The 12,829-nt window shown below is 42.2% G+C and overlaps 1 protein-coding gene across 1 annotated transcript in view; it reads right to left on the bottom strand.

Moving 5' to 3' along the window:
• Positions 1-2,775: 2,775 nt before the first annotated feature.
• The window catches only part of PAICS (phosphoribosylaminoimidazole carboxylase and phosphoribosylaminoimidazolesuccinocarboxamide synthase), a 39,250-nt gene continuing 29,196 nt past the window's right edge, over positions 2,776-12,829 (bottom strand). The window contains exons 13-21 of the mRNA XM_068679356.1: positions 11,188-11,245; positions 10,499-10,696; positions 8,048-8,226; positions 7,291-7,470; positions 7,087-7,200; positions 6,215-6,298; positions 5,904-6,084; positions 4,642-4,800; positions 2,776-3,988 (exon numbers count right to left, since the gene is read on the bottom strand). Of these exons, the coding sequence (XP_068535457.1) occupies positions 3,822-3,988; positions 4,642-4,800; positions 5,904-6,084; positions 6,215-6,298; positions 7,087-7,200; positions 7,291-7,470; positions 8,048-8,226; positions 10,499-10,696; positions 11,188-11,245 (1,320 nt within the window). The 3' untranslated portion in view covers positions 2,776-3,821. The remainder of the gene's footprint in view (positions 3,989-4,641; positions 4,801-5,903; positions 6,085-6,214; positions 6,299-7,086; positions 7,201-7,290; positions 7,471-8,047; positions 8,227-10,498; positions 10,697-11,187; positions 11,246-12,829) is intronic.

The raw sequence follows: 12,829 nt of genomic DNA, 5'->3' as shown, positions 1-12,829 counted from the left end.
ATACACTTTTGTGGATGCTATTGACTGCAACTGCTTTCATGAATAAAGGTCTATAAAAAGTATTTCACCATGAATTTGAAAATATAATAGCATTAGTGATACTGTGAGTGTAGTTCAAGTGTAGTCAGACATGCCTGTGAGGTTGTGGCAAGCTCACCAGGCAGGAGAAAGAAAAGAAAAAGTAGGTGAAGCCTTTACACTTCCAGTTGAAGACTTTTATGTTTTGCTGAAGAACGGTTTGGTGAAAGAATGTTTTGTATTGGAAACAACTTTCAGAACAGGCTGAATATGAACCTGTAGCTAGGAAGCTAACCACATACTAGATGTTTAGATACAACAGAAATTGATGTAATGGGAAACAGAACCATGGAGCTGTACTGTATTAAGACAAATATAGTCACTGCCCGATCAAAGTAGAACTTCTCTGGAACTTGGCATCTTGAAAAAATTCTTAATTAAATCTGTTTGAGCGTTGGTTCCATGTATTCAGGAGCTTTCTAATCTGTCAGCTAGGAAAACTTTTATCAGCATGGAGCTATATTGTGTGCTTGGCAAAGTGGGCTAGCTTTTTCCCTGACAACGCTGTACATTTTATTTTGTTCCATTACCCCTTTTCCCCCTCTTTTCCCTCCTCTTCCTCCTTACATCAGACCATACTTCATTATGACTGCTTGTTGGGACTACCAGTCCATCTTCTTTCATATGTCGGTCAACATCTGTTCAGCAGATGCCTCAACCTACTGTCCTCTGCTGGGTGGAATTCTGGCATTTTATAGAAGCTTCGGGTTCCTGTAAGTGACAAATTAATCCTTCCCATGAAAAACTCAGTCCTTGAAAATACTCAGACTTAATATTCTCAAGTGTCTGTTGTGGTTTGGCAACATGTTTGCTGTTCTATTTTTCTATGAAGACATCATCCTACTTGTGATGACATCTGTCATCAGAAGAGGGGGGGGAGATAAGATGTTATTGTTGGTTCTTCTGCTGAGTTCCACACAAATGCAACTTAATTCCTTCTTCAAGAACTTCTGAATTTTACCTTCCACAGGGAATGAGAAATCTTTTATCTTCTTCAAGTTTTAAGATCTTTACAGTCAAGGCACACTCTTCCAGTTAAATCCTTCAGAGAATTCACACTATAACTGAACTGATATTTTGAAGTCATGATCAGCTGCAGCCTTGTGATGATCTAACACCTGTTGCAGTCATTTAAGGAAACAAATTGAAATAGCCCTAAAAGGGGATTTTCCCCTCCTATAGACTTTCTAAATGCCCATGGCAGTTAAAGCACCTTTCTAAGGGAAAACTTGAGTTTTGTCCCTTTTTCCCAGTAGAGAAGGGATTAATTTATTTATAACTTGGGTGACTGTTGTAACTTGGAGGGCATCTCATGTTTTGAGGGAGTGGGTAAGCTTTGTGATTCTGGCTGTAATACTGATTTTGTGTATCCTGATGGGACTTAGATGAGTAAGAGGCTTAGCTGTTGCGGCCTGTCAAGACCTAAGATGGTTCTGCACAAGGACAACAGCAGATGCTTAAGGGGTAGGGAAATGGAATTTCTGAAAATGAAGCTAGAGGCTTCAGGTGTCTCCAATCACGCAGAAAGCAGTTGCACAGTTCTGAAGATTTTGAGTTTCAAATGCACATACTTAGATCTGAAATTGAATAGGGATTGGGACTGCAACCCAATTGTAGAGGTACTTAAGCTCTGCAGGAACTTCAGGTGTGGAGTTTCTGCTGTTTGATTTAAAAAAATCAACCTTTCATGCTTTCTCTAGTGCGCATAAAGGTGTGCTTTTTCTTTGGGTAGGAATTATTTCAGCAGCTTGCAAAAAAAAAAACCCACATCAATAACATAGTGCCTTTATGCTATTATCCCTATAAAAGTAAGATCATTGCGCCTTGGGGACTTCAATTCACTTTTTCAACTCCGCATGCTCAGGATATTGACTGTTATCTTCAAAGTCCTGGGGAATGTTTTTTAAACTCTGGAGTTAAAGATGGAGGATATCAATGGAAACTTAGATTTTTATACTTGACCTGAGTTTTTATAGAATGCGGTTTAGTTTTTTTTTTTTAATGATTGAAGACAATTTATTAAAGGCTGAACATCAGCTTCCATTTACCTGTACTTAAAGCAGTTGAGGATGTAAAATGAGTCCTACCCTGAGTACTTCCTTCTGTTAATTCTAAACAGCTGCTTGCTGATACCTTCTAAGGACTTCTGCAGTTAAGCAGGTAACTGCTAATTAGGATATGATCTAATCTAGGGTCCTAGGTTCCACAGTAGCTTAAAAATGTATTTTTATTACAGGTATTTCCCTCAATTTAAAAAATACAAATTGATGTCAGTAACCTTTCTACATTGTAATTTTGGGGAAGATAAGTGCACTTAAGAATTTTTTGGGATAGTTTTTTAATATTGGACAAAACCACAAGCAAGTGCTGGCTGAAGAAATATTTAGGTTACTGCCTCAGTACAATAAATGGAATGCTGAAAAATGAGGGAAGCACTTGCATTTCACAATACGAACTTTGGGAAGAACGTGCTGTTAACACTTCTGCCTCTAAGACAACTCTTAACATGTTTTATGAACAAAGCAACACAGCTTCCTGTAACAGGGAGCTATGTTGTCTACTACTTCACCTTGCAAAAGCCACCCTTGTGCAAATTTAGCACATAAACTTGAACAAGTGTTTCACCTAATTTCAGATCGTGAAGTTATACACCACAGCTGATGACTGATTTGTGTTTATCAAGTCTCTGTGAACAGCTTTGAATTCAATAGTTTATTTAATTATAAAAAGCATGAATGTTACATACATTGAATAATTGCATATTTCTCAGAATCAGTACCTATTTAGAAGAATGGTATGTGCAAAGACGAGACAATCATGCTTAGATTTCCCCCAGTAGTTTGGTGCTTTATCATTTGTTCCCACCTTCAGTTCAGTACAATTCCCATAGAAACAATGAGTGAGGGAATATAGATACATACAGCTAGAGTTACTGAAGTGTATGAGGATAGTCTGACAACACCACATAGGTCCTAGAGATTGGCCTAGTATTTAAAGGGCAAAGACTTGACTAGTCAAGGGTTACAGCAAGTAGGCAACAAGCCTAGTTACAATTCCATTCAGATCTATAGCTTGTGAACAACAGAACTGGTGTTAGCTTCATCACAGCATTTGAGATGATAGTGATGGGATGTATATGTGCATACATACACACATGAGAAAATATAATGAATATTTGTGATTTTTAAATAAGGCAGATATTTCTTTCAGGCTCTTACATTTTTCCAGATTATTTTCTTATTAATACAGCATATGTTGCCATTTTATTGCTAAAGGAAAGCATACCATCATTGCAAGCAGAACAGTATCAGTACTAGTTTTAGTTAGTCCTGTTGAGTTAATAAAGTTCAGGACATACATTATTACTATGGAAGAATATTACTGTTACAGAAACAGAAAACAAGGGGATTTCTATTTGAATCACCAAATCATTATCTTGACATGAACATCAGCTGTAGTTAACAGTCTACACTGAAAAGCAGAACAGCACTATTTTGGAGCAGCAGAAAGATAACTAAAATACTATTTTCCCCATCTTTTACTAAGTTATATTAAAAAACTTAAAACCAAAAAAAAATACAGAAGAGAGGGATGAGGACACAGCAGGCTCCATCTACTGTTCTAAAAATTCTTTCTTCTGTCAGAAAAGATAAAGAATTTCTCAGCTCATCCAACTGAGAACCATAATGAATGTACACGCCATTAGTTTTGTGTAGCTAGAAAAAGTTACTCGTTAGTTTGACTTACAAGGTGCACTCTCGAAGCTTTTTGTCAGCCTGCTTCAAGGAGATCCATGTGTTTAACATGCTTGATCGCAGTTTGGCCCACACTAAGTGGTTGTTTAACCCAAATATCTGGGCAGCAAACTGAGCAGCTCCTTCAGGTGACAGAGTAGTAGGACAGCCGAGGCCTGCAAAGAAAGGAAAACGTCACCTACACCTACCAAAGCATGTTTTCTAGGCACAAGCAAAACACTGCCTCTAAATAACAACTTAAAACAATGCTTGTTTCAGCACTCAGGAGCTGCATGATCTAGTTTTGAAACTCCTGAAGTGTCCCATGTTTATTACTTCTCTTTGTGGCATTTGAAACCAGAAGCCAGCATAACAAATGACTCTCCTCATTCAGCGGTAACAGACTTCTAGGCCTTTGTGCTGTCAAACATCCGTTCTAGTCACTAACAAAAATTAAAATCTATGCAGGCAATAATGCACTGTTATAAGCCAATTGTAGAAAGGTTTCTCTTTTTTGATCATAGTAAAGTGCAGTTCTGTAAGTAGAACAAAAAAAGTTCCCATTCATACCAATTCCAGCTTCAAATTCAGATGTTTAGTAAGGATAAGCAAAGGATTGTATCTTTCAAAAGGTATTTGTATGTAATCTTTGCTCTACTGATTTGACTGCAAAAAGCCCAGAAAAAAAAAAAGAGAGCGTGTGCAAGAGATTTCTAAAGACTTTGCTCAGTACTGATCCACTGTTCCAAACAGTGTGTGTGCGCACACACATATAGCTCTACTTGTTCTAGCCTATCAGTACAACAGCACTGGTTGAAGATTGTCTTACCACTGGGTAGTCTGAGAGAAGACCACACATCCTGGGCACCCCAGTCAGCTGAAAGTGGAGGACAGTTGACAACTGGGTAAGCAGTGTTACCCGACATCACTGGCCCCAAACCATTGCTTCTGCCAGCCACTGCAACAAACACAGTTGGGATTCCATCTCCTTGGGAGGGGGAAGAAAAGCAAAGAAGAACATCAGATAAGCCATCCACCTTGTTTCCTCCCACTTGCTTTTGTAGGCGCTTTATCACAGTATACAGCTCTTCTGCCTGCAGTTAGTTTTGTTGATTCTGCTACATAGCACTAAAGTTTTATCTTGAATTTCTCCTTTGCAAAACTAAGTCAAATCTTGGAGCCTTAAAACCCAGATATTGCCTACTGTAACTGAAGTTAGCATGCCTTACTCTGCCTCTGAGGAAAAGTACCATTATCAGATGACTAAGTGCTGCTTAGCTTTTGAAAAGAACAGCATTTAAAGATACTGGAGACTTAGTTGGCTGTATTCTTGCTCAAATGTTAAGCTATGTTTCTATTCTATAAGTTCTTAACCAATTCACCTTTAAACAAGTGCCTTTTAACTGTAGTTACCATATCTGTACTGTCATTGAGACTTTAACTGCTTCCCCTCGTAGCTCATCTGTCAGTTTTTCCTCTGTAGGAAGTATACTACTCCTATAAGCATAAATAGTTAATTCTTCGCTCTTCTCTGGTAGCATATACACTTTTTTAAAGAGATGTCAAGTTTTCTTGGTAGAAATACAAATTTAAATCACATTTTTCTCATGGCATCTAAAATTATTAAGTGTATTTTCAATAAACAGGTAGGATGATGGCGGCAACATCTGCCCTGTAAGTAACATATAAAAACATTTAGTCGCTAGAGAAATCATCACTTCCCCATTTCAGAAATACACTTCCTGTAGCATCTTGCCACTGATGCTGGTATAAATATTATCAAGGCCTGGGCAAAGCAGTTCAGGTACTGGGTTAAAAGCAGAGTTCAGGCTTTTGAGTAATGGAAGTTGTGTCTGGGCTGTGGGACAATGCATTATTCCATAATTGCTTAGTGCAGCCTATAACCTATCATTATGTAATTAGCAAATGAAGAAGTACATTGTAACAGCTTAGTCATGTTTAACAAAATTTGGAAGAGACACCCACACAACTCCTTAAAATGACAAATAATTTTTGTACATGATATTGTTGCAATCTAACTCTCAATCTAACAATCTGAAACTCAATCTAACTAATTTCTTTGGCATTTACCTTCGTATTCTGCTTTGATCCTCAGAGTTTCATCTGGCCCTTTGTGGGCAGAGGTTACTCTTAACTCACAAGGAATTCCAAAGGTTGCACATGCCTTCTTTATTTTTTCACAGTGACTGAGGTCAGAAGGGGATCCCATCAATACCACAACTCTACCTTGGCTCTTTGTTTTCAGAAGCAGCTATGGAGGAGAAGGGGGTAGGGGCAGAAGAAGGAAAAACAGTCAGCAGGATTCTAGATACATCGTTCATTAGAGGAGAAAAACAATTGACCAACCCAAAACCAAACATGAAAACCCCACGTGTACATACCTCCACTCTTTCTGCAACCCATTCAAAGTTTCTCTTAACCATTTGCAGTGCTTCAGGAGTCACTTCTTTCAGGTCTCGATAGGACTGAAAAAGAAAAAAACAAATATGAAAATTGTTGTTGCGCTTTGGGTACAAAAAGCACTCATTTTGCTACCATAATTAAGAATACCCCAGCTGAAATATTGGTGCCATTTCTAACAAGGAAGGAGAGACAATAATGGTAGTTACAGAAGAGAGCTTCTAAAGTGAGTCCTTTTCTTTGCATAGAATATGAAGTGGAAAGAGCCAAGTTTTTAATCATATCAAAATAAGGGCTGAAATGGATGCAATTGCTTCTTTTATACATAACATGGAAGATGAAAGCAAGGAGGAACTAATGCACAACTACCTCAGCAAACAACCATCTATGTTATAATTCATAGCCATTTGTTAACATGAAAGGCTTTTAGCCACACCAAGTATCAAGGTTTTGCTAACTTCCCAACGGGTAAGCTTAAGAAAACATAGAACTAATTTATTTTTTATTTGGAATTAATTAATTTAAATAATGTAAAGTTGGAACTTGTAGTGACATGACAGCCTGTAGCAGCATTGCACTAGCCAGCCTAGGTTCTGCATGACATTACGGTGTACCTCACTTTAAGTAGATGAACAAAAAGCACAGAGCAATTCACTCAGACATGCTACTACATGATTCGGGTAAACAACTGAATAGTTCTGTTTCCTGATTTAAGTTCAACAATAGAGTAATAACCCTGCTTCCTATTATCTGGGGAAAAAAAGGCACTCCGAAAGCAGGTATTTAAGTGTTTGTTTTACTTTTTTCTTTCTATTTTCCAAATGACTTAGAAGATAAAAAGACTAAACATTACCTGTTTGTCCTTCTGCTGGCTTCTGTCTCCTGATGGCCACAGTCTCCATGAATCATTATCAATAACATCAGCAAGAACGATTTCTTTTGTCAAAATATTAACACCAAATTCAATCTAAAAAGACAACAAGAATCCTATCTTAGGAACTATTCAGTGATATCTTTCCTGTCAGAACTAGGATCGTGAGAAGTCGTACTTGCATACCTTCAGGTCTACCAGAGTGCAGTTTTGGGGCTGCCATGATTTTTCCAGGATCTCAAAAATAGCTTGAGTAGAACGAGCCATAATATCCACTTCTGTCTGGCCAATAGTAAGTCCAGCAAAAGAGAATTTTGCTTCAATTAGCTGCTCTTCAGACCACTGTGGATCATTGTTAGCATCATCCTATTAAGAAAACCAAAACAGGTAAGAACATTAAGTTAAGTTTACTATAATGGAAAAATAACCATTAGAAGATAGTACATTTGGGCTTAAAATAAAAAAGATATTGGCTTGTAACTAGAATTTTGTAATTAGTGCTTAAAAACAGAGAGCAACATTAAACACACTTGTAACACTTTAACATTTTTCAAAACACTTCAAGTTTGGACAGCATTCCGAGAGCAAAAAAAACAAGAAAACAAAAAACACAACAACAAACAAACCACAAAACACAAGTACGTTAGGTCATAGTTCACAAGACACAACTCCTCCTGGGATATATCAGAAAGTGTCTCCTTTCTATCCCATTTCGCTTGTCACTCTTTCATGCCCCCATGAGCCAGTATTGCACTGTATGTGCTTTGGACAAAACAGCTCTTGGATGAGAATATGAGAAAGTTTCAAGATAGTGAGTGATACCACCAACCCTAAAAGAAGGTCAATTGCTAGTGCAACCTGCTATTCACCAGCATTTTTAGAAAGATGCTACAGAGTTTTTCTAGCTCTAAGTTTGATTAACACCATAGGAAAGGAAACTTACCTTGAAAAACATCTCAATTTTGGGTGGGTAAAACTTATAGCCTTCTTTGACACCAGGGTTTCTTTTGAGGAAAGAGCCAGTAGCAATTCTTCTGCACACCCATTCGATCGGGATCATTTCACAGTGAGCTGCTATGAATGCTGTGTCACTGTGTTTTCTGACAAAAGCCGTTTTGATTCCTAAATATAAAGATTAGTTCCATTACTACACAAACTCCACAACTGAAACAAGACTCAAAAGCATCTTTAAGTTTAAGCACAAACAAATCTTATTTCTCTCTGGACTTCAGGGATACACTGAACCTCTTCAACGTATTTTAAGCCTAACAAGAGGGCTTCATTTTTGCCTTGCAAAAGGCCTTCACTGCCATTATTTTCCTACAGGTCAGTACTTTGCCAGTTTTATCACGCCATGTTCACCTGTTGTTCAGGTCCTTCTGCTCTGGTCAGAAATCCAATCGTTGCAAATCCTTCCCTCATGATGGTTTGTTTTTTAAAAAAAAGTTAGCAGCAACAGTACCCAAATATACCCTCTGGTGGAAGATCTATGGACTGGAACATCATACAGTGAAGGGCAATTGGAGTTAGCAGAAGACAGCAAAATATAAGGTAATTTTTGCTACTTCATTCACAAAAGAGGATGGGGCAAGGGAAAGAATGACTTATTTTTTTTTAATGAAAGGAAGGTCTAACATTTATGTAGGGCACTAGATCATTGTGATTTGTTGGACAACAGACATTTAGACTCAACAATACATATAAATATGAATCTCCTCCAGCATATCTTATATAATTTTAAGATACAAGAACATATTAAACATTGACAGCCAATTGGTGCCAATAGTCATTTTAAGTGTAATACAGCTCTCTTCTCACTCCTAGGGAAAGACAAATGTCAAACCCAACTGCATCCACCATAAAAAGAGGACAAAGGATCTGCAAACAATCACTTCAAGAAGTAGCTCTATTCCATTCCACTTCCAGCAGCCATGGAAGAAGAACCTAAAAATACAGTACTGAAATCACAGAATCACAGAATTTCTAGGTTGGAAGAGACCTCAGTATCATCGAGTCCAACCTCTAACCTAACACTAACAGTCCCCACTAAACCATATCCCTAAGCTCTACATCTAAACGTCTTTTAAAGACTTCCAGGGATGGTGACTCCACCACCTTCCTGGGCAGCCTGTTCCAGTGCCTAACAACCCTTTCAGTAAAGAAGTTCTTCCTAACATCTAACCTAAAACTCCCCTGGCGCAACTTAAGCCCATTCCCCCTCGTCCTGTCACCAATCACATCTTTATAGTTTATTATAAGGCCCTCAAGGACAATGATTAAAAGAAAGGAACTGCCTACCAAGTAACTTCTAAATCCAGGCGTTAAATCCCCCTCATAGCTTTTTTATTGACTACAGTTTTCAATTACTGCAGATGTGTGCTTTTGAAAGGCTGACATTTGCTCTGCTCTAAGTGGGAGAGAAACTTTAACAGAATCCTTTGTAAATCACTACCTTTGATAAAGTAGGTCAAGAAGAGTTGCGAAAAAAGCAAACTATTTCTACAATAAGGCATGCATGTTATCTGAAATGTATGCCTGTCAAATAATCAAACCAGAGCAGAACCCTACTTCTTTTGTTGCTTTAACCTGCAGCTGCAATTTACTCTGTATACTCTTCCAGAGCACCTGAAGCTACTGAGTGAAAGCTATTTAAGAGTCTTTGAGGCAGCTCCTTAGCATTTTGATTTCATGCTGCATATGTAGAGTATTAAAATTAGTAGCTTAATTATTGGCCATAGAAAATTAGGCAAAGCCACGTAATTCATTGCTTCTGAATTAGAACCGATATCTCTAATCAACTGCAAAAATAAATGGAAAGACCCCAGAGACTTCTTTGTACCGTATCAACAACAGGCTTCCTAGGAAAGCCAATGATTGGGGATCATACTGAACAACTTGATCAAGTCTTCTTTCTCCACCAATCCATTCACAAAAGGCCTTCACCTCCACCTGTCCTTGAAGAAACACTTGTATAGAAACAGAGGTAGATACAACTATACAGAAAGCTCCCTTCTCTCCCTCACATTTGAAACACACTGATTTTACTGTTTGACTGAGATCTATCAATTTATAACAGATAATACAGCTTTTAGAGCAACTGCTACTCAGCTGGGGCTTTGTAGCAGAGCGGAGGGTTAAGGGTATGTCCAGACAAACAGGAGAAACTATAGTGGTGGATTAGGTTACTTCACATACTCTCATGGTCTAAACGACCAAGTCACCTACCCAGGTCTGTAGCACTAGAAGGAAAAACGCCGAACTGTGAAGTAACAAAAAAGAAAGACAAAACCGAAAGCATCACAGCCTCGAGGCAGGATAAATCAGTATAGAAGCATCAATGGTTTGCAACACCATCTCAATACGCAGGCATTTGTTCTGCCTTCAGAACACTTACCAGCTTCTTGGAGCAGCTGAAACACACAGCTCGTGGTTGTGTTGGAAATGGCAGCCTTCCCCTCCATTCGGTCCTTCCTGGCCGCGTTTCCCGCTGTTATTTGGTCTTTCGACTGCATCAGAACGCATCCCGGGATATCTGGCAGCTCGTACACTTCTTTTGTTTTACCTTCGTTCACTTTTTTGCCAAGTTTCAGCTCTACAGAACAACAGAAAGAAGAATTTGAGATCAAAAGAGCCTTCTTATTCCTCACACCCGAGCAGCTCCGCGCCCAGCAGCATCCCCCAGGAGGCGCGGGCTAACTTTCCTCAGCCACCTTCCACACGCGGCCGCTGCCTCAGGGGGCGCCGGCGTAAGCGTGGGGGGGCAACTTTTACTACTTTTTACTTAGTTCTTTCTCTTTAAAACTACTTTTTCACCGCCGGACTCGCGCTCTAAGGGGGAGCTCTCGCGCCTCGCCTCAGGGGCGCGGCGATCAGTGTGCACCCCCCCCCCCCCCCAATCAAAATAAATAAAATAGAGTAAAATAAAAATATATATTAAAAAAAAAAATAAGTTTTGTGACGAAAAACTTTTACTTCACTCCCCCAGAGCCCACAGGCGGCTGCGCTACTCCCTCTCTCCCCAAACCACCACCACCACCAGCAGCCCCCGGCCGTTACCGGCCCCCTCAGCTCCCCAACGGTTACCTGAGCCGGCGGGGGCCATGGCGATGGCGATGGCGGCGGGAGCGGCGGCGGCAGGCACCTAGGGCACAGGACAGAGCCTTCAGCGCACCCCGCCGGGCCTCGGCGCCGCGGTAAGAAGGGCCGCGAGAAGGGGCGGGCAGGCGGGGGGGCGGGCAGCGCTAATGGCCGCCACCCCGCGCCTCCTCTTGCTGCCCCCCCCCTCCCCTTCCCTCAATCCCCAGCCGCCCCCCAGCCCTCCGCCCCCGTTCCCCCCCCCGGCAGCCCCCGAGCCCCCCAGCGGGGCAGGGGGCGGCGTGCGGGGCCGCAGCCCCCCCGCATGTAAATGAGGCAGGCTACCGGCGGCCCCGCGCGGCGCTGTTGGCTGCGTGAGGCAGGCAGGGAGGGAGGAAGAGAGAGAGGAGAGCGGGAGGGGAGCCGCCGCCGCCGCCGCCACACGCCGCTGCCCGGTGCTGGGTGCCCGGTTCCCCGCTGCCACCATGGAGCTGGAGGAGCTGGGCATCCGCGAGGAGTGCGGCGTGTTCGGCTGCATCGCCTCCGGCGTGTGGCCCACCGAGCTGGACGTGCCCCATGTCATCACGCTGGGGCTGGTGGGGCTGCAGCACAGGTAAGGGGGCAGCGGGAGGAGGGGAGAAGGCGTGTGGGGAGGGGGGGGGGGGGTCCCTTCCTTCATCGGCGGCGGCCGGGCACAAGGAGCGGCGTGGCCGGGGCCCGTTCCCGCTCCGAGCCCCGCTGCCGTCCCGCTCTGGTGGCGAGGCCCTGCTGGAGATGCTGCTGCTCATACGCAGCCCCGCCGAGGGCGAGGGGAGGCTGCGCCAACAGAAAAGGGCGCTCAGAGCTCCGCGGGGCTCCCTCCTCGCAGCCACAAGTGGTGCGGGCTGAGAAAACTCGCCTGCCAGCCGGGAGCTTTGCGGCCCCGTCAACATCCGTGAGCGACTGTGGGGGGCTGTGGAGTTTTGGTTCTGCCCTCGCTTGGCGTTTCGGAGTTGAGCGTACACCCATCGCTATCTCGGCGCCAGCGAGGTCTGGCTGCCTCGTGGGAGCACATGCACGGCCACCCGCACGTGGGAGCTTGGGCTCTGCACCCCAAACGCCTGTGCGGGAAGCCTCGCTTCACTTCACGGTGGTGGAAAGTAGGTGAAAACAGGCACATGCATGAGTCTGGGGAGGTGGGCTGCACACATGCACCGAAGAAGGGGGGAAAAAAAAAAGGGGGGGGGGTTGGTCACTGTATTTTTGAGGTCACAGACATGTGAGGGTTGCTCCGAAGTTGTTCTGGACCAAGAGTATAAAATTGTTTACGTTCAGGTTTTCTGCTTGTTATAGCCAAGTTTTAGGTACTTTCCCTGGCTAAATGGTGCATCCCTACATCACACTCAGGTACTAATGTCTCTTTGGATTGCAGCTGTATCATTTGTAAGCTACATATATTTGCCAGTGTCCATCAAAATCACTTTTATTGGGAATGATAAAACTACAGAATCCAAGGAATGAAGCCGGGTAATCAATTAATGGTCTTATTTTAGGTTGAGCCACTTCTCTGTAAAGAGGCTGGAAAAAAATCTGATGCCATTTATGCCTGCACAGTTACACTAGTGGACCTGGATGGAGTTTCTAAGTTGGAAATAAAATGACTGCTGTGTTT

This window comes from Anas acuta, chromosome 4, assembly GCF_963932015.1.
Source record: "Anas acuta chromosome 4, bAnaAcu1.1, whole genome shotgun sequence".
In the NCBI taxonomy this organism is placed as follows: Eukaryota; Metazoa; Chordata; class Aves; order Anseriformes; family Anatidae; genus Anas; species Anas acuta.
Note: the sequence above shows the minus strand (reverse complement) of the source record. Positions and strands in the feature narration are given on the sequence as shown.